At 32.6% G+C, this 27109-nt stretch overlaps 1 protein-coding gene across 1 annotated transcript; it reads right to left on the bottom strand.

Annotated features, from left to right (window-relative positions):
• Window positions 1-1732: 1732 nt before the first annotated feature.
• LOC146918010 (cyclin-dependent kinase D-3-like) lies at window positions 1733-7949 on the bottom strand. The gene is made up of 7 exons (XM_085719696.1): window positions 7514-7949; window positions 6166-6464; window positions 5980-6088; window positions 4184-4309; window positions 3428-3663; window positions 3022-3336; window positions 1733-2411 (listed from the first exon to the last, which is right to left on the bottom strand). The coding sequence occupies exons 1-7, from the start codon at window positions 7616-7618 to the stop codon at window positions 2363-2365; spliced, it is 1239 nt and encodes a 412-aa protein (XP_085575822.1). The 5' UTR covers window positions 7619-7949; the 3' UTR covers window positions 1733-2362.
• Between the last annotated feature and the right edge of the window lie 19160 nt (window positions 7950-27109).

The raw sequence follows: 27109 nt of genomic DNA, 5'->3' as shown, positions 1-27109 counted from the left end.
GCGTGAGTTAACTCGCATAAGTGTTATTCCAGCGTGAGTTAACTCATGCAAATGTAAATTCCAGCAAGAGCTAAGTTGTGCAACATGAGTTAAATTGCGTAGAATTTAACACTTGCTTGAGTTAACTCATGCATGGGTATTTTCGATATTTCAGTTGGGTGCAATCAAAATGTGTTGGGTAAAGAACAGAAATCTACATAAAAAACCTCTAGCCCAAAAAGAAAGGTAAAAACCATCCAATGATGTTATTTAAACACCCTGATTTTTTTTCTACATTCATTGAACTTCGTATTTTCTCTTTTAACTCTTTTTATCCTATCACATTAATAAAAAGCTTATTTTTATCTCTATCATGGTGTGTACACCTTTTAGATGTCTAACAAACATTTTCCGAAAGCATTTAACGGAGAAAAATAGAAACGGCTACATTAGGGGGGGCTAAACAAACCAAAGTAATACCTTTCCAAACATACAAAAAAAAAAAAATGTTTGTCAAAACCAAAACAGGTAGAACCTCCTACATCACATGACCAAAAACTAACCCAAGAACTATACCAACATGCTTTTGCAACAAAACTCTTTGTTCCACCTCTTGAAAAAATTCAACTCCAAGCTTCTTCTCTCCGTACATATTCACTCTCTAGTTTCTGAAAAGTGTTAGCAGTTGAGCTCATTGATTAGTTTTTTTTTTTTTTGTCTAGTAGCCTAGTCGCAAAAGCTCACATAGTAGCCTAGTCGCAAAAGCTCACATAATTGCCTAGTCGCAAAAGCTCACATAATTAAATGTGGAGAAGCGGGGTGTCCGGGATTCGAACCCCAACCCCTGCATAAATTATGCAATGTCTCTACCAACTGAGCTAAGCTCACGTGAATAGCTCATAGATTAATTTAAATCCCTACAAACATTTCTTTGGGACCGTAGCTATTATATTTGACTTATGCTCAATTTAATACTTTTAAATAGGTTTATGTTCAATTGAATTAAAGTAAATTGAGGGATTAAAAATATATTAATTCATTATGTTGTTATTATTGACTATAATAAGCCTTGTTTCTTGTGGGAAATTCTTTTTTTTAGTCCAAGCTGACTAACAGAAGAAACACTTAAAGATCAAACTAACCAACGAAAGACACCTATGATAAACAATCTAACTAACAAAAGCATATTTAAGTATATTGTTGAAATTTTGATAGATTTAGATACTATAGTCATAGCAACTCACACATTCAAAGACTAAAATGACTATTTACTCTGCTATATTCATTATATTTTTATTATCAACTAAAAATGACTCTTGCAGCATTATCTTTATTGTTTAGGCAAATAAGTCAGCAATAAGAGTACAAGGAAGCAGAGTCCAAGCTAATGCACTTCCACTGCTCAATAGTTGAAGAACTTCTTTTAGAATTTTATTTGTAGAAACTTTATGAGGGAACTGGTAATTGGAGACAAAATTTGAGTGTCATGTACTTATTGCAAAACCATAACTATTTCTTAGCATATAATCTATCAATACTGGTGATGAAACTATTTTATCTTTTGAATTAGAATTTAAATGAGGATGCACTTAATAAAGAAAATTTATACTATAGGCATGGTTTCACTTTTAATCTTTTAAGTATCATGATTGTGTGCAAGCTAAGAACAACATTTACTTCTAATACCAAAATCTTAGACTGATTAAGGTAAGTAATCATGATGTAAGTGGCACAATCATATATAGAACTAAAATTTCTTAGATAAAGTATAACTTTTTATTTTATAAAACTTTTTGGCAATAACCAACAAAGTATTTATTAGTCTAACAAATGGAACAAACCACACTCATAAATGCATGCATGCAATCAACTAACATCTCTTCCTAAATATTTTGTTCAGGAAACAAAACATGTCTGAAGCACCCAAGAAAATATATATTTTGTCCTTAAACAATAATTTCTCTTATGATCAAAATAACAAATTAATGTCAAAAATCAGTTTCCCCAAACATAGCTTTCTCAAGAGTCAGATACAGCAAGGGCTACAGAATATGCCCTCACTCAAGGCCTTCTTCCGCAGACTTGTACAAGTTTTGTGTTTTTTTGTACACTTCGAACATAAATGACAACAAAGGGTCCAGAGAGTATGGTTACTGTCAACCTTTTTTTTTCTATAATAGTTATTTTTGGTCTCTGAACTACTATTGAAATGAGATGTTTATCAGTTTGCACTGCAACTTCTTCCTTTAAACATCTAGACATCCATAGCAGCTTCATGCAGATCGACAAAGATAAGGAACGACATACAATGAAAGCTGATTCACAGCAATTTATCAGCTACATAAAAACACCATGTTCTAATGCGGCGGTCAGAGTATTCTGGTTACTGGAACTCTAGATCTAATTTCCTTTTTAAATGTGATCTGTCAGCGCTGCAAAACAAAATAAACAGAAGTTTAAAAAAAATAATAAAAAACAAACAAAAAAGATCATTTACATGTAGAAATTAATAGATAACAAACACTTGGGCAGCATTATTAAATGTATAAAAGATGAAAATGTATTCTATAGATCCATCTCCAGTAAGATTTCTCACAAGTCAAGACTCGTGATGCCTTTCAACATAGCAATTACATATTCATTTCAACACCTAAAAATTATTTTGCTCTCAATGATCTTATTTACGAATAAAATAAAGATTGTGACTCAACATGGTTTCAGAAGTTTGATGTAGACTACAACCAGCAGTACAGTGAAGCACTTAGGTATACCACACCTAGTACTAGTATAGTTGGCTTTAACACAGCTCCACCATTTAAATTTCAAAAAAATTACACTAGACCTTGAAATTTCATTATGCACAAACCAGACAGTATTAAGCCCTCCATATCTTTCTCTGTCAATAACATTTTACTATGGTTCAATATCTAAGTTCAATAGAGAATATTATTATCAACTTTTTTCATGTTTGACACAGATGAAAGCACAAAGTACAGACTATAATGCCACTTTGAAATTACTGGATGGTCAAAGATGTATTACCTGTTAATTGTTGGTCTATTTGGAGGTTTTAATCCAAAGACAGAAAAATCTAGCGACATTGGCGCAGGCTCATTCTTCCCTGTATTATCACCACCTGTCTGTTTGAGGTTACCATGATTATCGTCAACCCTATCTCCTTGCAAAGAATTGCCTTCAAGTCCATCACGTCCTGGCATTACTCTCCTAGTCTTTCTCGGAGGTGATAAGACAGTGGGACCCTCTGGAGGATTCAAATCTGATGGCTTAATTTCCTTCTTAGGGGCAGGTCTTGGAAGCTTAACTGGATCTGTTGGCTGAGGAGGACAAGTGAAGTATCTGAAGTGGAAGAGGAGAGATTAAATTAGGAAAAAAGAAAGGAAATAAATGAATTTATTTTCTTAACAGAATCTTTATTTTAGGGCAATACCTGTGCTCTAATGCCTGTTGCACTGAAATTCTATCTTTTGGGTCATACGTGAACATTTTAGACAACAAGTCTAAAGCATCATCAGTTGCCATTGGAAATAAAGACCGCAGAGGAGGTGCCGGCACAAATTGATATTCAACATAATCTGGAAGGTATACCATATCAGGCCACTGAGAAGGAGATGGAGTTCCAAATGCAGCAAAGATCTTTCCTAATTGGTCAATGTCACTTGATCCCTACCAAATAATAAAACCAAACCCATGAAATTACTAACCAAAAGAAAGATTGATGTGTAAGCACACAAAAACAAATGAATAAAATAATCAATGCAATAGATGGCGCTGCACACTTAGATTATAAAGAAAGCTGCAAAAGAAAAATATCAGAGCAGGAATAAGATGGAAGCCAAAACTAATAAATATTCAATAATTTCTTCTTTTTTTTTGAAGTAGTCAATAATTTCTATATAATATAATATAATATAATATATACACCACAGCATCAGCTCCTGATCTGATCCTAATTCCTAATTCAGTAAAACAACTACAATGGTTTTTTGAGACTGCAATTTGAACTACATGATAAAATTTAATAGTTATTTTCATCCTAACATTGATTAAATAGTTGAAAGTCTAGTAAAAGGTAAATTTCAAAAGAAAAAACATCAATTTTATCTTTTTTAGAATATCAACCATTTGCGATTTACCAGATAAATAATCCATATATAACCCAACCACCATGATGATCTTGGTTTACCTGCAAAAAGGGTCGACGAAGAAGAAGCTCAGCAAATATGCAGGCTGCAGCCCAAACATCTACTCCTGGGCCATACTGCTTGGTGCCGAATAATAGCTCAGGTGCTCTATACCACCGCGCAAATACCTATTCACATATAAGAGTCAAATTTGAAAATACATCAAGAGAAAGCATAATACAAGCATAAAACAGAAACGAGTAATGTTCAATATTAGGCAAAAGCTTACGTGTAGAGAAGACAATTAAATTTAAAGACAGACAACGGTTCCAAAAGAAATATTTTTATCCCATAGAAGTTTGGATGTAAGCTGCTACTTATTCAACAGCTTATACATCATTCATATGGTTATCCTGGAGAACCACAATTCTAGAAAACATGCCCCAAAATCTAATACATTTCTCAAATACATCAAATTATGGTTATCTCCACAACCTTAATTTTCCATCTCCTCTTCTAATTAGATTTTGGGACATAAACAAGTAATAGTGGACAATTCAAGATTAAATCCACTGAGTAAACACTTAAATCATCCTCCAACTTTTAGGAAAGTTTGCTAATTTAAAAACAATGGGGAAATGGAAACTATTAGTAACGGTGGCAGTGATGGTCATTTTACGACTGTGCTATATGTGATTTGAACTACGTCCCTTGAGGTTACAGGGTCACATTTTTACCACCGAGCTGACATCGCGTGGAGTTGCCAAATTGATAGTAAAAGAATATGAGGAAAATGGGATGATAAACGGTATAATTTAATTTTAAAATTCACAGTTTACTAAGAAAGCTGAGTTTTATCAAAGGAAAATAGTTCATCTTAGAATTCAGGTTAGGCCTAACTCAACCCCACAAAAACTGGTTTGTAAAGTGAGGGTTGTTTTGACTTAGTAATCCTCTCACCAGTGAGTGATTTTACCAATACAACCGCTACACCCAAAGCTATTGATTCTAGTAAGTGGATAATAAAAGTGGTCCGTTAATATATCTAGGCTAGCTCTGACAGCATTTTAGGTTTCCAGCCCACAAAACCGGATTCATTAAGTGGCATTATAAATATTACAAACTATAGAGGAGATGTGGGACTAAACCCACCTCTTCAACCAAAACACGCTAATGTTGTTGCACCAAGACAGTAAATGCTGACAAAGTGGCCGAATAAAAGACCACAGTAGGGGTGGCTGCAAATAAGGAAGAGTTTCCAATACTGCTGTTCACGGCCAGGCCTAATGGACCGTGATTGTGAGCAATTCGTGCAACCCAATATAAGATCTAAGACAAGCGCTATTATCATCTTCGGGTTTGGGCTAAGAGATCAACTCCACCCTACAAATCTGCGTCAAATGTGAGAATTACCCATACTTAACAAGTTTAATTTAGGTCTTATCTCTAGTTAATGTGAGACTTGGGTTTTTCCAAATTGCCAAGGGCTATTGGTCTGGTGTATGAATAATATGGGTGACCCATTAATATATCTAGGATAGCTCTGATGTCATCTTAGGTTTTAGCCCTAACTCAACCCACAAAACCAGCTCGCAAGGTAATGATTGTCCAAGCCTTATAAGCACTACAAAAAGGCTATATCTCCAGGCCGTGTGCGACTAAACCCACCCTTTCAATCCTACACACTAAAGGTGTTGTATCGTTGCAAGGAAGGCAAACAGAAAAAGTGTCGAATAATATAACATAGCGGTGGCCTACCACAATTAACACAGATTTTCTAACAAATTCCAAAGTTGTCTACGTGCTTACTCCCACATTCTGAAAGGGATTCCCATGATACTATACATGAAAAACAAACCTGATGAGTGAACCTGCGATCCGGGCTTCCAAAAATACGTGCTAAACCAAAATCTGCAAGTTTCAGTTGTCCATTAGGTCCAATCAACAAATTATTTGGTTTCATATCCCTGCAAAATCACAATAAAACTTTTCAGTATGAACTAATAGCACATTTCAATTTGTAATAACCAGATCTAACACCCACCTATGCAATATCCATTTTTTGTGACAATGAGCAAGACCTTTTAGCGTCATTTGAAGGTAAGATTTTATATCACCCGGTGCAAGGAAAATATTTCGGTCTCTTATGACAGCTTCAAGGTCTGTCTCCATGAATTCAAAAACAAGATGCAAATTCCCTTTATGTGGGAAGCAATCAATCAACTCAATTATATTGGGATCTTTGAGCTCTTTAAGCAGTTTAATTTCTCTAAGAGCAGTAAAATTCACCCCTTCTTTCTGCTTGCCAATCCGAATCTTCTTAATAGCAACCGTCTGCCCCGTCTGTCCATGAAATAAATATATCTTTGTAAGGACCACAGGATAATAATAGTACTATTGATGTCCTATCATTTTCACTGTTCAATAAAAAGCCAGCTCATGAAGACATTTACACACATCAACATAACAACATCAACTAGTAACCCTCCTTCAAAAAAAAAAACATCAACTAGTAATCCCTCATCGTTCCAAATAAAATTTTCAATTAAAATTCACCATTGCAAGGTAATACAAGAGCAATGCACGCATGAATATTTAATCGTAAGGGCCATTTTAACCCCTTCATCAAATCTAAAATCTTAAACAACTTAAGAGACATACTCGTGAATATTCTCCTATGACACATTAAACGCAATATGACACACGTTATATTACTCCAGAGTTCACTATAAAGATCTATTTTCCTAATATTTCAAGATTCCTTTAACCCCCGTCAATCTATAACACATTCAAATATCTCTAACAACTTCCAAATTTTATTTTAAAAGTCCAATTTTCACAACACAGGTAAAAAAATCAAAAAATCATTATTTTTTTCACTGAAATTCTTCCTCATTATCTATACCATATATTATTCAAGAAATCGTATTTTCTTTCACCGAAATTCCTCACAATCTATCTATAACATAATCAAACTTCTCTAACAACTACCAAATTTAAATCAAAGGTCCAAACACACAACCCACAAAAAAATTATTCAAAAAATCACTTTTCACTGAAATTCCTCATAATTTCACTCATACTCTAATCTTTAACACACTTAAATTTCCCTTGCAACTTCCAAATTTCATTCAAAAGTCCAATTCTCAAAACCAGAAAAGAAAAAAAAAATTCAAATAATCCTACTTTTTCACTGAAATTTCCTTCATGGTCTATCTATAACACATTCAAACTACACTAACAACTTCAAAATTTCATTTAAAAGTCCAATTCACACAACCCAGATAAAAATTATTCAAAAAATCACTTTTTACACCGAAATTTACCATAATTTCACTATAATTACTTATAGAAAAAAATTCAACATTGGAAGCAAAAAAAAAAAAATCTACCTGAGTATCAATGGCTTTGTAAACAACACCATAGGTACCTTCACCAAGCACCTCACGTTTGAGATACCTATCAGCTACTTTCTTAGACGGATCTAATTCTGTCATTTTTGTCGCAAAGATTGGTTTTGTGAAATCAATTGAATTTTCAATTTGAGCAACAAAAATCGGCAATTTATGAGAAATTGGTCATTTTGAAGAAATTAGGGTTTCGGGAGTGTGAATTGGGAATTTTGATTTGATTGAAATTCAGATGGAAAATTGAGGATTTGAGAGTGGGGGGTGTAGTGGAGTTGATTAGGGTTTTGAATTGAGAGAGAGAGAGAGAGAGAGAGAGAGAGAGAGAGAGAGAGAGAGAATGCGCTGGAAGCACAAAAAGAGAAATGGAGCGTAAGAGGAGAGAGAGAGAGAGAGAGAGAGAGATGCAACGGCTACACTTGTTGATAATTGGTCTACGATGATACTAATACTACTAATAATCTAATCTAAAGATTTTTAACTTTAATTTGAAGTTTTAGATTTGTCTTTTTCTCTAATTTGCAAACATAATTGAATGTATGTTTGATATCACAATGGATGTATTAAAATTACGATGATCCACCGCGATTTTGTATGACATATTTGTTGTTTGAATATGCATCTAGCAATCCACGTTTACTTGAAATCATGGCGGCAATAAGTTTCCTCCAGTAGCTTCTTGAAACAGCGGAAGTTTTGTCTCGGGTATGCATGTTTTGTGAAGACGACGCATATCCAAACGGACCATATATAGTATAGCTTTTGAAAATTTATAATTGGTCAACGTGATTTTGGAACACTCGCTGCCATATAAACATATGTTGAAAGCTATTGGAATTCATAAGTCTTAGTTTAATTGACAAATGCCAAAGTTGTTATGATGATATGATATGTTTCAGGTTTGAACTTGGGACCTCTCCTTTGTGTGTGTGTGTGTGTGTGAGTTTCATGCAGAATTTATCATTTGTTAGCATTAGCATACTTTAAAACATGAGTGTTGTTGAAAGGAAGGTGATTATATCTCGTGATTATTTTCCGTAGAGAGAGTCTTGTGAAAATCTATATCATTCAAATTCTTTTTGATTAATTGACTGCATGTGAAAAACATGATGAGCATATGAGATCTCACTGATGAGAAATGTCAAGCAAACGATTTGTTTCCGCTATTGGAACATTGTTTAACATGTTTGAAAATATATCAACTACTTTCTTACATAGATTTAATTCTGTCATTTTTTGTCACAAAGATTCGTTTAGTGAAATCTATTGAATTTTCAATTTCAGCTGCGAAAATCGACAATTTACAATAAATTGGTTATCTGGAAGAAATTAGGGTTTTAAGAGTGTGAATTGGGAATTTTGATTTGGTTGGAATTCATATGAAAAATTGAGGATTTGGAAGTGGATTGTAGTGGAGTTGATTAGGGTTTCGAATTGAGAGAGAGAGAGAGAGAGAGAGAGAGAGAGAGAGAGAGAGAGATGCAACATATACACTTGTTGATAAAGAATTGGTATATGATTCTAATACTATACTAATCTAACCTAAAGGTATTTTAACTTTAATTTGAAGTTTTATCATTTTCTGTTTTGCAATGTCATAGAGTGTATGTTTGGTATCATAGTGGAAATATCAAAATCACAATGACCCGCCATGATTTGCAGAAGAGAAGTATAGCTTATGGGAAATTAGCATGGGTAAACGTAATTATGGAAGACACGCTGTGATACAAAGCTTATGTTTAATGTTATTGGAATTAATAAGTATTAGTTTAACTGACAAAAGTCAAAATTGTTGTGTAGATATCATGTGTTTCAAGTTTGAACTCAAGACCTTTTCTTTTTGCTTGTGAGTTTCATGTAGTATTTATCATTTTGTCAGCATATCTAAAAACATGGGTGTTGTTGGAATGATATTGATGATTCTCTCTGTCGAGAGATTTTTTTGTTGGAGAGAGTCTCATGAAAATCTACATTATATTATTTTTTATTAATTTTGACTGCATGCGCAAAAAATGATGAGCATGTAAGATCTCACTACAAACAAATGTCAAGCAAATGATTTGATTCCGCTATTGGAACATTGTTTAACATGTTTGAAAATCTATCAACTACTTTCTTACACATATTTAATTTTTCCATTTTTTATCACAAATATTCGTTTAGTGAAATCTATTGAATTTTCAAATTCAGCTACCAAAATCGACAATTTACGATAAATTGGTCATCGGGAAGAAATTAAGGTTTCGAGAGTGTGAATTGGGAATTTTGATTTGGTTGCAATTTAGATGAAAAATTGAGGATTTGGAAGTGAATTGTGTAACAGTCCGTTTCTCGTTAGGATTATTTTATTTATTATATGCTTTTAATTGCTTGTTTGTTTGTTTGACATGAAATTAGTGGATTTTAGGACTAAGGGTATCTTGGTCATTTGAGGAGCGAGGGTAAACTAGTGATTTTAGAGTGAAGAATATTTTAGTGTTTTAGTGTGAATAGTTATTTTTACCAAGATTCGTAGTAACTTGAGGTAATTATTTTGAGATGGTAAATAATGAGATGTTTTAAGAGTTAAGTGAGTATTAAATTTTTAATTAAGTGATAAGAGACACTAGGCCCATTACGAGATGAGATGACCTAGCCCATTAGTTGGAGAATAAAAGGATAACATTAGTGGAAATTAGGGTTAGACTCTCATTTCACACATTCACATAAAAGGGTGGCTAGAGAAAAATGGAGAGAATTAAGAGAGAGGTGAAGATAGAAGAAAAGAGAACAACACAAGTGAAGTGAAGAGAGGAGCAAGCTAGGATTCAAGAAGAGAGTGAAGATTTAGCTAAAGCTAAGGGAATTTGAGGTAAGGGGTTAGGTTTGTTCTCTATAATAAGCTATAATCATGTTTTAGCTTTTGGGTCATGATTGACTTTGTTGAATTGTAAAATTAATGAGTTTGTATGTTGATTTTCGTTCTCTTTTTCATGTGATGATTTTGTGTATGTGAAAATTATTAGAAACTTGTTGTTGATGCATGAATTTCATTGTTGATATATGTTAAGTTGATTACTTTGAAGTTCTAGCTTAAATTGGTGAAAATGGTGATGTTGATGTCGATTATTGATGAATTCATGACCCACGTGCTATAAATGTTATTAGGTATGTATTTGTGTTGTGAATTCATGAATTTGGTGGTGGTAAATGTTATGTTGTGGTCAAGTTGTTGCGTTTTTGTGACTTTTGTGAAAAAAGAGTTAGATTGATTAGAATTTATGTTTTGAATCAAAGGTTTTGGGTGTAGAATCGTTTAGGATAAAATGAGTTTTTAAGCTAAAATTCGTTTTAAGTGAGAGAGAACATCCAATGAAAAGATACATCAGTATCACTAAAGAGATTTAGAAATGTGCACAATAACAAAGGATGCCTCATAAAGGTCTTCAGACATACAAGCAGGTATCACTAACATCAGAGACATGCAGCAGCGGGTTTAGAAAAAGGCAGTGTCTCACAAGTACCAAACAAGCAGAGGAAAAATAAATTTCTATGCTACAATCAGGGAAAAATAAATTCCCACATATAATTAGATGTTCCAACATCTTGTACAACATCAAACAGGAACACCCCTCAATACATCAGCAAGGAAAAAACTAAATTTCTCATACTTACAGAAGACTGACAGGTAGATGTTTACCATATCATACTTCACATCCTGTCAAACAACTTGAACATTTTCAAGCACACAAACATAGTATCACTCCCCCTCAATATACCAACTTATGAGGGACTACTGACAACAATATTCCATTACTCCCCCTGAACATGCATATAGAAGAGTTGAAAAACCTAAAACTCCTAATGCATAATTAAAGGAAAACTTCAGGGCTAGCTATTACCTCAGGGAATATCCATCAAAGCAGACTATACAGTCATATAGACATGTTCCAACATTCAACAGAACATTCAACAGGGAACATGCACAAGATAAAAATACTGAAACTAAAAGATTTTCCCATAACAACAAGATGTTGCAACATTAGTGTCAACATCAACAATCATGCCAGAGTAATTGCAAAATAAATGCAATAACAGACATACATCAAGAAGTTGTAACATCAGTGACAACATCAACAACAAATACCATGCAAGAATAATTGCAAAATAAATGCAATAATAGACATATATGCAGGCATAAGCATATAGGCATAAGCCAAACAAGCATATAGGCATAAGCATACCATTTACTCCCCCTTTTTAACCACAAAATATCCCAACAGTAAACCTTCAGGAGTATATACCACAACAGTACAAGACATGCTACAAGAAAACTTTAAGAGGAGAAACAAAAATTAGACAGATGAGATGTTTCAACATCATCTCCAACAATCTACCTCCAGAAGATACTCCAACAATATCCTCCCTATACAACAGACCTGCAGCAGGAGCACTTCCAGATGTTCCAACAATGTTTGGAACATGATCCGCACCAAACAACTTATAGTGCAACGTGAGAGGAGATTCTCTCGTCTTAGCAATAACATTGACAATCTTAATACTAGGGTGCTGGTTTAAGATAATACTACGCAACAAGGTAGGAAAAGTTATGGGGAACTTAACATCATTGATTTCGGCATGCTTAACAGTTTGTTCAAAGAAATAAGCACCAAAATCCATTTTAGCCTTAGAACCTACAACATAAATAAACTTACCCAACCCTATGGCAATATCAGAGGAATGAGTGGTAGGGACCCAGTTTGCTGCATCAATACTGTTGAGAATAGCATATTTCACAAACAATTTGCCAGAGGAAATCGTTTTCTTCTTAGGCTACACTTTGACCTGATTGGCAGTGATCTTGCACACCTGATTATCACTCACCTCTAGCTCAAGAATATCGGTCTCTTCAACCCCAAGAAACTTGTTGATGGTGTTGGGAGAGAAGTTGACACATTCTCCTCTGACATAGACATTTTGGTACTCCTTGCTAAGAGGATAGTCACAAACATAAGAGATATACATCAAAAACTCCTTCACCAGCTTTCTTTCCAGGGCTAGTGTGTTACTATTTAGGATATTATTCTTGAGAATATCAATTTTACTAAAACTGACCCAACGCAATGTTGAATCATCTTGTTCAACATTACACTCTTTAAACATTTCCTTCACCCACACAAGGTTAGAACAACTGCCACCAGCTGCTGTGTACTCAGATCCGACAGTAGATTTGAACATACAATATTGATTCTCACAGACAAACAGATTTGATTATTTCTTGAATTGAACAATATGAGCTCATACAGACAAACTAGAGGGATACAATCATACCTTCTTTCATTCTAACACAAGAACATATCTTGAAAGAAAGTAACAAATTTCAGCATTACTTTAAAAAAAAACACCTTCAAAAATAATGCACAAGAAACATTAGAACATCTCCAAAAAAATCAGAGGCATACACAGCGGAATAGAGATAGAACTCAGCCTCACAAAAAAAAAAAACCAAGGAAGAAATAAACTCCTACAAAATAAAACAGAGAGAAATAAACTCTCACAAGCAACCAACTTCAAAGAAAAATAAATTCTCACAATAGGATGTCAGAACATTTGGTAAGACATCAATACACCAGAAGCACAACCACCCACATCCATCCATACATCAATCACATAAACTCCTTTCTTAAAGCTGTCCATGAGTCCATAATTTATCTTCCCTGAAGCTCACCCAATAACAGATAGGGTGCATGCTCTGATACCAATTGAAATTCCGGCAAGCTAGCTTACAGATGTTTTATACGACGTTCCAACATCAGACACAAATTACAGATGTTGAATGTAATGTTTAGAACATCGTGCTAGCAGAAAACAAACAACACAAGGAAAATATAAATGACATAATAGTAAAAAGGCATGGAAGTTTGTTGACCCAGTTCGGTGACAAACACACCTACTCTGAGGGCTACCGAGCCAGGAAGGAAATCCACTAGTGTAGTCCTTATTCTAAAGTTTTCAGTAAACCACGTTTACAACTTAAGGCCTAGAACCTACCCGTCTAGACATCAACCTAGGAACTCCTAGATCTGAGATCCCATCTCACTATCCTACAATCAATCACAACCCCTGTGATTATCAGATTTAAACACAAAATGATGAAGTTACCTTCAAACACAAACTATAACCTTGCTTCAAAGCTTTGGTGTAGCACACGAGTTACAACTCAATAAACAGTCCCAATCTTGCATCAATGTTATACAAGAAAGGCTCACAAATAACAAACAATCCTAGACTTGCATCAAAACGATACAAGAGAAGAACACACAAAGAAGACGACTCAAAACCCTAAAAATACTATTCTTTTGTAAAGTTATGGTTTTGATACAACTCAACTATAAGTCCTGCTCAGTGCATCAATATGATGCAAAGAGAGGCTCACCAAATAAAGCACAACGCTTAACAATAAAACCATAAAAGACTCAATTCAATGACATTGAATTGGTAAATAAAACTAGGGTATGAGTCTTCCTTATATAGCCATTCAACAACATCGGTTTTTTCGTCATAGGCTAAACATATATTTGTATCAAATATTCTCTTCAGAAATATATTGAAACAAATGTTCTTCAGAAATATATCTTTCAAAATCTCGTTTGAAAATATATTTCACAAATAAAAATATCCATCTGAAAATTATCTTTCTTCTGGAATCACATATATTTGAATCAAATATTCTTTTCAGAAATATATTGAAACAAATATTCTTCAGAAATATATCTTCCAAAATCTCTTTTGAAAATATATTTCACAAATAAAAATATCCATCTGAAAAATATATTTCTTCTGGAAACACAAGTCTCTTGGACCACAAGTCACGTGAATAAAATCTTCATAGAATCTTTAGTGATCTCACGTAACAAATTAGAAACAAATATAGCAACTCCAAAACAGTATGAACATCTTTAGGAACCGCCAAACAACACCACCAAGGAATCCTAAAATACTGTCCATATTTTAGAAACAAATCACCCAGTTGATTCTGGACAAAAATACGTTACTTGGTGAACAAGAAATAAGGCGTGGTTTCCATAAAGATAAAGCTTGCGTAAAGCAAGCCACATAAACATGACACATTGAACCGTGCCAAGATATTGGAACATCGTATCCAACATCATACATGAGTATTTGTTTTAGCAACAACTAGTCGAGATACCCGTGCTACAGCACGGGTAGCGCGGCTTCGCCTCGCTGTATGGCCGCGGCTCCGTCGCGTGTCGCGTATTGGCTGCGCTTGGCATAATGATTTTTTTTGTCCATAGTGAAAATATGTAAAGTATTTAAAGCATAATAATATATATATTGATCGGTAGTAATGAAAAATTGTAAAATAATTAAATTTTAATATGAACAAATATATATTAAATTTTAGTATTGACGATATTAAAAAAGATAATAAATAAAAATAATCATAGTTTTTATTTACTAATATGTTTTCGTGTGAAAAATACTAATAAGCATCCCGTGAAAAATCATAATTAATGTATTATATAATATTAATATCGTAAAATATATTTCATAAATAAGCATATGCTAACATATTCCCGTAAAAAAAAAAAATACAGTGAGATATATTTTTGTTAATATATAGTCCATACACTCATATATATTTTATCAATATATATAGTTTTCATCAAATTTCATAAATAAGAATATACTAATATATTCCCGTAAAGCAAATAAATACTCATATATATTTTTATTAATATATAGTTCATACACCCACATATACTTTATTAATATATTAATAAAACTTAGGCAGTCGCGGTGTTTAAATAGAGATATTAAAAAAATACTATTTTTTTTGAAAGATTAAAAATACTAATTAAAACTGATAACTCGTTATAGTTACTAAAATGGGTCCCGTGTTACAATTGTACACTCCAACGGGTTTTTTATTGATACATTTAAAAACAACGGAAAAAATTGAAGTATGATTAATCATAGTATATTATAATTTTTTTTGTTTGTTTTAGTATTGATGATATGAAAAAAGCTAATAAATAAAAATAATCATAGATTTTATTTACTAATATGTTTGAGGGTGAAAAATATTAGAAAGATGAGAGAGAAATTTAGGCAGTCGCGGTGTTTAAATAGAGATATTAAAAAAATACTAATAAAACCGATCACTCGTTGTAGTTACTAAAATGGGTCCCGTGTTACAATTGTACACTCCAATGATTTTTTTAGTGATACATTTTCAAAAAAAAAAAAACGTAAAAAATTGAAGTATGATTAATCATAATATATTATAATATTGTACTTGTTAATAGTATTGACGATATTAAAAAAGCTAATAAATGAAAATACATTTCATAAATAAATATATACTAACATATTCCCGTAAAAAAACATATAGTGAGATATATTTTTGTTAATATATACTCATTTGTATTAAATAAATATATAATAACATATTCCCGTAAAAAAAAAATAGTGTGGTATATTTTTGTTAATATATACTCATTTATATTTTATCAATATGTAGTTCCCATTAAATTTCAGGAATAAGAATATATTAATATATTCCCAAAAAACAAACATATACTCATATATATTTTTATTAATATATAGTTCATACACCCACATATATTTTATTAAGATATTAATAAAACTTAGACAATTGCGGTGTTTAATTAGAGATATTTAAAAAATACTAATTAAAATTGATCACTTGTTGTAGTTACTAAAATGGGCCTCATGTTACAATTGTACAATCCAACGGGTTTTTTAGTGATACATTTTTAAAAAAAACAACAAAAAAAATTGAAGTATGATTAATCATAGTATATTATAATATTTTTCGATACTGAGTATTGAGGATATGAAAAAAGCTAATAAATAAAAATAATCATAGATTTTATTTACTAATATGTTTGAGTCTAAAAAATATTAATATGCGTCCCGTGAAAAAACATAATTAACGTATTATATAATAGTGTTATCGTAAAATACCAAATCATATTCTGCTATAACAACAACACTTGTTAGTTTACTCTTAAAAAAAACTTGTTAGTAAAACTGAATTGAAAATTAGTAGAGAAAATGGAGTTGTAAATAAAGAGAGAAAATGAAAAAAATGAAGAAAGTTGGTAAGAAAATGATAAGAGAGGAGAGTGAGATTGAGAGAGAAAAGTTTATTATTAAAAAATAAAGGTGAGAGAAAAATTTGTTATTAAATAAATAAAGATGAGAGAGAAAAAATTATTATTATAAATAAATAAAGATGAGAAAGAAAAGTTTATTACTAAATAAAGAAATGTGAGAAAGTGAGATAAGAGAGAAAAATTTATTATTAAATAAAGAAATGTGAGAAAGTGGGTTTGGTAGTATTTGACAAAAATAACCCTAAAGGAAAAGTTTGAGGTATGGGTAGTTAAATAATTTTGGTAGTATTTGACAACAATAACCCTAAAAAAAAAGTTTGAGGTATGGATAGTTAAGTAATTTTGGTAGTATTGTGTTTTTATATTTTGAGGTATGGATAGTTAAGTAATTTTGGTAGTATTGTGTTTTTATATAACGAGAGTAGAAGAAGCCAATGGTGGAATTTAGCCTGGGAAAGTAGACTTCTTTCCCACTATGGGAAAGTCTTTTTTTTACCATTAGATTGAGTAGTACCAACATTGTTATTGTAGTCTATCCACACTATATTTTCTTCACATCATCTCTAATGCAACTCATCGTCACCTATGGAGAGAGAAATCTAATCTAAAACCCAGTTATTCATCTTCATTAATTCATTCATTTATGTGTTCTTCAAACAAATAATTCATCTTCATAAAAGTTGAGATCTGAAACCCAGATTTGGAACATCACAACAACAGATTCGAATCTGAAAAATCACCACAACAAGCTTCATTTTATCTTCTGAAATTTGCATCGGCCAATGCAACAAACAAGAAGAGAAATAAAATTGTGCAGGATAATTAATTTGATTTTGGTTCTGAAGGAAATAAATTGGGGTCAGACCAAAAAACCAAAATTTGGGGAGTTAGGATTTATTTTGATAAGCATTTTACTGGGTAATTGTTATGTTAAATCATTTGATTGTAGTATCTTATGTTTATATAGTAAGATTTTGTTTTAATCATATAAGAAAAGATTGTAAAGTAGTGGTTATCCTTTAATTTATGTGTAACTTCATAATCATAACTAGCAAAACTGAGCAAAATTAATTCCTTAATTTAGCTGACAAATAAAAGAAGGAGAAGAAGAAGAAAAGAAGAACAAGAGAAGAGTCAAGGGTACCGAGAAGAAAAATTCAGTGAAATGTGTACAGATATGGAAGATGAATAGTGGGTGAAAGAGGCATGTGAGAGAAAGTGGTTGGAGAAGATACTAAGATAAAAATCTAGTGTTGAGAGACTATTGTAATAGTGTGTTCTTTGAATGATCCAATGATTAGAAAAGACTTTCCCATGGTGGGAAATAAGTCTACTTTCCCAGGCTAAATTCCACCGAAGCGAATACTCAAATACTCAACACAATGACCTGCAATCTTTATCTCTGCATACATCCCCAAGGATCCCATGACCGTTCATAAAACAAACAATGGATTTTATCCAATGGATTCAAACCCCACCTCCACAACACTTTTATTTTTGAATCTCATCCACTAAATCCAAAGGTTCTTTGATCCTATATGAAAATAAATTATGACTCATTTCTTCCGAAATAAGACATACCCTAATGAACCAGACATACCAAATTCCCTTTCTTTGTTCTTAGTTCTCACAACTCTATTCAAACATTCAAACATTGTGAACATGTTATGAGGATTTATCAGAACATGTTTCTTAGTTCTTAGTTTGTTGGTAAAGTCCTAAGAAATATGTGAGTGTAAGTCTTGACCCTTGTAGCAATACGACATTTGATGTCTCCTACATCTTTGTGAGTATAAGTCCCTTAAATGGTTTTGGAGCAACACTACATTTTGAAGTTAATTACATGTGAGAGTATAAGTCCATGACAAATCGATATGGAGCAATACGACATCTGGAAGGCCAAGAAACTTAGGCCCACAAGGGTAAACATCGTTTATATAAACCTTAGATAATATTTGGTTAAAATATGCATTGATCCAACAAAAAATTGATGGGATTCTAATAATAATAATAATAATAATAATAATAATAATAATAATAATAATAATAATAATAATAATAATAATAATAATATGATATCTTGTTTTTTTCATATTTAAATGTATTTTTATAAATTAGAATTAAAATATAGTATCATATGTAGGTAAATTCTCTAAAATGTCATGTTAAATATAAAAAAGTTTATCCTCATTGATTTTCTTTCTTCATTTCATTGGCCTATTAGATAATTGGTCTATTTAAATGCACGTATGATTACTTATTTAAATACGTTCATGTGAAAAATACTTTTTAAAATAGTTCAACATATCATATCAAACTTTTTTTTCTAAAGAACATCACATCAGACTTTTAAAAGGACATACTCATATCATAAAAATAAATGTATGACATACTATGTGCCAAACTTAGATCTTAATTAATATTTTGACAAGTCTAGCTCCATCAGCTTATTCCACGTCCTATCCACAAACACCTGTAGTCACATAGATCAGTTATATAAAGAATAAATTAATGTAATTTGTTTAACATAAAGCATATAAATGCCCATCTTAACTGTTCCCTTTCTCCAACAATTATAACCATTTTTTTACGTTAAACAATTATAACCACACTTCATTATAGCTATTTAAGATAAAATTGTGTATACTGTATATGCTTAATTAAAATTGGACTCTCCATGATGGCACTAATGAGAGAAAAAAATATTAACAAATTAGTTAATGCTAATATTTTCACAAACATTGTAATGCAATTTGTTTTAACGTTTGTATTATTTTCTCAAGTCACATATGCATGGGATTGGCGTTGTTTAGGAGCACCAACTATTTCAATAACCTTTGAAGTTGATGGTTATTTCAAAAAAAAAAACTTGATAATGATATTGATGTTGATATCAGATGTCCTAGTGTAAGTGAATGGGATACGATTAAGTGGTCCAATGATAATCAATACAAAGTGCGTCTAAAGTTTTGTGGTCCACTGATTAATATTTTTGAAACACGATTTACTTGCAACATCTATATAAGAAACGAGCCACGTTGTTATAGAAGTTTCACAGCCTTTCGTTCTTTTGATGCTTGTGCCAGTGAAAAAAATTGTCATTGGAAATTATTTTTAGATGGTGCTAAACTTTATAATCCAAAGACAAAGAAATATGAAGACCATGTTTATGATTCTGTATCCCGGTTTTGTTAAAAATAAAAATAATGATTGACAACTTTTGTCTATCTCTCTTCATTATTATATTATTATTGTAAACTTATTCCAAGAAATAAATCAATATATATGACCTTGTTTACCATCATTTTTAGTTTAAGTCAACCAAATTCAAAACACAAACAATATTCAATGAGTGTAATCTTACATGGGAAATCTTACATGTGTAAAGAGTAGTTTTGGAAATATTTGCCAAATTTGTTTGGGTTTTAAAATTCAAATTAGTTAAAAAAAAATAAACAAACAATTTGAAGTTTTTTTTTATTGAATTATCAAAATTTTATTAAAAAATTATTAAAAGAGTTTCTCCCATTTGTAAGGAGTAAAGAGGAAGGTCACAAAGAATGCAAAACGGGCTATACAAAACCAACCTCAAGCATGAGAATAAAACCAAGAATCATCCAACAATGATATTTAGAGATCTCAATTTTTTTCACATTCATTCAATGTACACCTCTCTTTCTCTCTAACTCTCTTTCTTTTCTTTTTTTAGAGACTCTAACTCTCTATCTATTACATCATTTTTGCTTATCTCTATCCTTCTCAAGATGTATACACATTTTAGGTGTCTAAGAAACATTGCTTATTCCACCTCTAGAAAACAATGATTCATCTCCCCCATACATCGGTAAGGACTCCGGACCATGACCATTCATAAGACAAACTGATAGGTGTACACGAGTGTACGTTGATACCCAATTCGAGAAGGGATCAAATCTCCCAAATACTAGCTACAAAAAATAAGAAAGGTACTGATAATTTTTCTGCTTTCATTCATTGGGATACGTTTCCTTAGGGTCTGTTGTTGGGCTTGTATCACAAACAATGGGGCATATTCAACCGACTCAAACCCCACCTCCACGACACCTTTGAGATCTCATCCACTACTTCCAAATGCGACTAATACCTCAATTTCGTCCTTGAATTTTGACAAATCGGCCAAATTTGTCCCTGAATTTACAAAATGTCTATCAAATCAGTCCCTCCGTTAAGTTGGTCTGTTAACGGAGGTGACGTGTAACGTTAACCTCTTACAAGGCTTACCACGTTAGATGCCACGCAAGCAGGTACCAAATTGATTGATTTACAGAAAATGTCCAAGGACCAAATTTATGGATTTTCAGAAAATTGGCAACGACTCTTTCTCCTTGAACTCACTAACGACTCTCTCTTCCAGTCCAAATTAATGACTCTTTCTTCCCCAAATATATAAATTTGGAACCCTAATGTTATTATTTGTCACCTAGAGTTCAAAATCCCCCAAAATTCTTCCATGAATTGAGTAGGTGTTCTTCCCCAATTCAAAAAACATAAAACCCTAATTTTTTGTTGATTAATTTCAAAATTAAAAAATCATTGGTGATTGTTGAAGATTTGGTGTTCAGGAATGATGGGTGGTGGGCGTATGGGCAAAAACAACTACAACAGTCGGTCTTTATCTTCAAGCTCTATGTACAATGATGATGTGAGAGAGCTTCATTGTTGGTGTCCTAGAATTTGTGTTGTAAGAAAAGCAAACACTGTCCAAAACCCAAGAAGGTCTTTCTATGTCTGCCCTCTGCATAAGGTTTGTTTAACAATGGTTATGTGATGTGTGAATGGTTTGTTTAAATAGTACTTATTTTGTTTTTTGATTGTATAGGAAGATGATGAAAATTGTAAATTTTTTGTGTGGGTTGATGAAGTTGAAGAACTAGGCTATTTTAAAAACAATGGTGCTGGTCATGGAAGAAATGCAAGGTTGATAGAGAAGCCAAATGATAGGGGCAGAGAAGAGGTTTGGAAGATAAGGTTGATGGATAAAATTGATTGTGTAGGAAGTGAGCTTAGGTTGATTAAGATTTTGATAGGAGTATTATGTTTGATTGAGTTGTTTAGAATGCTATTGTATTGTGCCAAGTCCATGTAATGTTGTAATGAAAAGAGGTTATAAATGAATGAATCAAACCCTTCTGTCAAAAAATTTCAATCAAAATGGTCCTTAAATTTTATACATATCCATCATAACGATCCTCAAATTAATAAAAATACCATCAAATAGGTCCTTGAATTTTCACAACAGATATCACTGTGATCCTTGGTGCATACTTTTGCTAAATAAAGTAAAAAGTAAAAGACAAACACTTTGATTATAAAAAGACATACATTTGCATATCATCATAAGTCATATAATTGGATGTTCATAAGTCATTACATAGCCAAAAAATGCAAATTACATTATCATCAAGTCATCAAATCATTTGATGTTCTTAAGTGATTACATATCCAAAAAAGCATAAACTAAACAAGTCCAAAAAGTAATAATTCAACTAGTCCAAAAGCATAATTTAAACAAGCATCAATGCTTTGGGAATCCTGGAGTTGGGATAAACTCCATGTATTGGGGTTGAGTAGAAGCGGATGGCCCGTAATTTGGATTTGAAACTCTAATAATTCCAGGAGCAGTTGGATTCTGTGGAGCAGGACCCCTCAGTGGTGTTTGTTTATGCATGTCATTTGAAATTCCAGTCCTACTTCCCCTTCTTACTGGTCTTTTTATTTTTGTTGGTAAAGTCTGCTTCTCTTTCCCCTTCCTACCTCCTTTTTTACCCACATTTGCCTGAGTTTGTTGGGTGACATTTGCCTGAGTCACTGTTTCTTCAGGTTGAGTTTCTGGTGTGATGTTTCCCCCTTCATTGTCATCCACATTAACTTCTTCATTTCCTTGCACAACACCAACATTTTCCTCTTCAGTAGCACCAACATTGTCTTCATCATTTCCTTGAGTATCACAAGTCATTTCCTCCATTCCGTGAGTATAATCATCATTTTTCTCTTCATTATATACTCTGTTTTGCACACTAGCAACCAAACAGTCCACCACATTTCTTTCCTTAGCACTTAAAATATCAACCTCCATAATATTGATTGGTTCATCGTCAGTTGTTAATCCTCCTTTGGCCATGCTTCTCAAAGACTCTTCCATTGCTCTCTCAAGCTCCTTCCTCTCTTCATTTGTTAATGGCACAATTTCAACCTCTTCCGTATCCACCACATGTTGTGCATATATTTCCACTTCATTTCCATTTGCCCTTGCAACTTGTACCATATCGCATAAGTCTTTATCAGTTGTTAATGGAGTCAAACAGATGTTTATATCATCTTCAGCACCTTCATACGGCTTCCAATACCACAATTTAGATACCTTGAAGTAACCTCTGCAATGTTTCACCATCTTCTCAATGTCCCACAAGCAAAACAGATCAACATCAATTTTCTCCCAAACACAAAATTCACCACCGATGTATTGCAGCCTCCGATACTGATCTCGCTCTAAGCAACCACCGTGATGCAGGATTATCGTAATACAGTCTTCCATCCTGCGAATTTGGCCAACATCAGTTAAAATCAATAGCAAAACAACATCAAACATGCAAATCACACTTCAATACCAACCTCAAAAAACCCTTTTTATAAAATGTTTAAATCAGGATGTGATTTCGTTCAGTACGAATATAATGTTCTTCATTTTTAGTAACCAAACATTAAGACATGAAATTATTATGTTTCTACCCAAAAACCCTAAAATTACTAATAAAAAAAACGCAATCAAACACACAACAATCACAAACAATCATCAACGAAACATGATATGAAGTTAAAAGTTGAAAAAATAATGCCTAAAACTAAAATCGATAATCACAAAAAACAGACATAAAAAAGGGAGAAACGAACAGCAGTGAATGGAAAACGAAGTTGAATAGCGTTACCTTGACAAACCACGAAATCTGACTTCAAAACCGTATCTTTTCCAAGGTTGATCGCTGTTGATGATGATGATTTTGGAGAAGTGAAGAGGGTGACGGTTTAGGCCGGAAGGTGAAAGGTTAGGGACTTGTTTGATGCTTCTGAGTGAAAATGTGAGGATGAAAGACAATGGTAACAGAGGGGTATAATTGGAAATACAGGAAAAATTACCCTCAAAAGTTAAATCACGAATTTTCACCATTTCCATCAATTTAGTCCTTGTACACGTGGGTGACTTGTTGACACGTGTACATGACAACACAGCATGCAAGAGGACATGTCATCACCACTAACGGTGCTATTTGACGGAGGGACTGATTTGATGGACGTTTGTAAAATTCAGGGACTAAATAGCTATTTCGCAAAATTCAGGGACGAATTTGACCGATTTGTCAAAATTCAAGGACGAATATCTTTCCAAAATATTTTTATGTGTTTCATAGTTCTCTTAACCATATTAAAACATTCATACATTGCCAACATGTTATCAAGAATTATTATAACCAAACCAAGCCAATGGAACATCCATGCCAAATATTAAACACAACATTCCACTTCACCCCACTGATTTTCTTTCCCATGCAAAGATATTCCAACAATCCCAACTTCTAAAAAAGGCTCCCAAGTTGAAATTGAAGTAATGAAAGGTTAGAAAGTAAAATGGTGAACTTAATCCAAAAATAAATAAATAAATAAACGTGAACTTAATCCAATTATCGAATACTTATATTTAAATAATTAAATGTATGACATACTATGTGCCAAACTTATTCTCCCTCCTATCCACCACACTTGTAGTCACACTGTAGTCACATAGATCAGTTATATAAAGAATTAATTAATGTAATTTGTTTAACATAAAGCATATAAATGTCCATGGTAACAGTTCTCTTTCTCCAACAATTATAACTTTTTTTTTTAAGTTAACAATTATAACCACACTTCATTTTAGCTATATAAGATAAAATTGTGTAGATTGTATATGCATAATTAAAATTGGAATCTCCATGATGGCACTAATGAGAGAAAAAACTATTACCAAATTAGTTAATGGTAATATTTCCACAAACATTGCAATGCAATTTGTTTTAACATTCATCTTATTTTCTCAAGTCACATATGCATGGGATTGACGTTGTCTTGGAGGACAAACTGCTACAATAACCTTTGAACGTCATGTTGATGCTCAAATTAGTTGTCCTGAAAAAAGTTCATGGGACATACTACTTAAGTGGTCCTATGAAAAGCCAAACACAGTGCGTCTTTTATTCTGTGCTCCATGGCCTAGTTTTAGTTTTATATATTACAGTTTACCTTGCAGAGTCTATATGAAAAATCAATCACATTGTTATAAAAGTTTCAAAGCCTATTTTTATACTTATGCATGTTATAAAGAAAAACATTGTCATTGGCAAATATTTAGAGATGAAGTCAAACTTTATAATCCAAAGGCAAAGAAATATGAAGACCATGTTTATGAACTTGGGCCCCCGCAAGGGTTGTGTAAAAGGAATAATGTTTTGCGGCCACGTTTGTAACAATTTTTTTCTCTCATATTCACATTATTATTTCGTGGAAATACCTACTTTTTCATTGTAAATTATGGTTGTTACATAAGTTGTCAATCAAATGATTGTTCAAATAAAACTTCTCTTATAAGAAATAAAAATAATGATTGTCTACTTTTGTTGATCTCTTCTTCATTATTATATTGTTATTGTAAACTTACTCCAAGAAATAAATCAATATATATGACCTTGTTTGCCATCATTTTTAGTTTTAAGTCCAGCAAATTCGAAACACAAACAATGTTCAATGAGTGTAACCGTGAGAGAGTGAACAAGTTCATGGGTAATCTTACATGTGTAAAGAGTAGTTTTGAAAATATCTTCCGAATTAGTTTGGGGTTTAAAATTCAAATTAGTTAACAAATAAGCAATCAAATAAAACCAAGAATGCAAAACAGTTATACAAAACCAACCTCTAGCACAAAATTAAAACCAAGACTCATTCAACAATGATATTTAGACATCTTAATTTGTTTTCCCACACTCATTCAATGTACACCACTTTTTCTCTCTAACTCTCACTTTCTATTACATCACTCTCGCTTATATCTATCCTTCTCAAGACAAATGTATACACATTTTGGGTGTCTAACAAACATTTTCCAAAACCATAAAAGGAAAAAAAAGAGCAAAAATTATACTTCAGGGCTAAACAAACCAATGCAATATCCTTCCTAAAAAAAACAAAACGCCTAAGAATACCATAATGGGCAAAACCTCCCGCACCACACAACAACTCCCAAAACAACAACAAAAAAAAACATGAGGAAACCAAGCAAACCACGAAAAACACCCCCACCTAAAAACTAACCCAGACTTACAAGTCTACAAACTCAACTTCAAAAGCTTGTCACACTTCAACAAAAAAACACAACAAGACCTCCACCAGGTTGCCTGATATAAAACTTCTTATTGCACCTCTAGAAAACAATGATTCATCTCCCACATACATCGACAAGGACTCCAAGACCATTCATAAAACAAAAAATGGGGCATATTCAACCGACTCAAACCCCACCTCCACGACGCCTTTTTGATCTCATCCACTACTAATTCCAAATGTTCTTTTTTCATATTTGAAAAAACTTTATCTTTTCTTACTTTACAAATAAGCCATACTATAATGAGCCAGACAAACCAAAATATCTTTGTGTTTCTTAGTTCTTTTAACCACATTAAAACATTAATACAATGTGAACATGTTATGATGAATTATCATAACCAAACCAAGCCAATGGATCTCCCATACCAAATTTTGAACACAAAATCACAATGCAAACGCAGATGCAAAGCAATCTCATCTTTCCCCCCACAAAGAACACAACAAACTGACCTATTTGTTGAGATGACTCCGCTGTGAGCTGAATTAACCTTAGAATGTATGTAATTCAAAAAACGTTTCTAAAAAAACGCCACCACTTTGGACAAAGTCAGGATCTTCTATAAACTATGGAAAACCCGAGATTCCTAAAGATCTCTGACACCGTCATTCAAAATCATTGGAGCAATCATATTATAAGTTTATTTAACTAAAAACTTGCCTTCATTATATGGAATCCACATCCAGGGGTGGCCCTGAGCATGGCCCTAAGGGGCAGCAACCCTGGGTACATGACTTTTAGAGTTACCAAAATTTTATTATTTTACCTATTATACACACACACATCTTAAAGGTTAGTGTTTTAGCTCTTATATATTAACACTTAAAAATCACATTATTTTACTCTAATTTATGTGTATCCTTTCTTTTCATTCTCAATCTATAATCTCTCCATCTTAATTTTGTTAACACAAATCATTGACATTCAACAACAGCCAAAAACATAAGTATTCGTGCCATATAGATATAATATAGTCTCTCAAGAGTA

This window comes from Medicago sativa, chromosome 6 (assembly GCF_051527215.1).
Source record: "Medicago sativa cultivar Bolivia chromosome 6, Bolivia_mono, whole genome shotgun sequence".
Classification (NCBI taxonomy): domain Eukaryota; kingdom Viridiplantae; phylum Streptophyta; class Magnoliopsida; order Fabales; family Fabaceae; genus Medicago; species Medicago sativa.
The sequence above is the reverse complement of the archived record's forward strand: the minus strand, read 5'-3'. Positions and strand labels throughout refer to the sequence as shown.

Excerpts from the sequence above, each read along its gene's own strand:
- LOC146918010 (XM_085719696.1), bottom strand. The coding sequence starts at position 7,618 with ATGACAGAATTAGATCCGTCTAAGAAAGTAGCTGATAGGTATCTCAAA. Across the intron at positions 3,664-4,183 it reads TTCGTCGACCCTTTTTGCAG|GGATCAAGTGACATTGACCA; the intron begins GTAAACCAAGAT and ends ATTATTTGGTAG. Across the intron at positions 3,337-3,427 it reads CAACAGGCATTAGAGCACAG|ATACTTCACTTGTCCTCCTC; the intron begins GTATTGCCCTAA and ends CTTCCACTTCAG.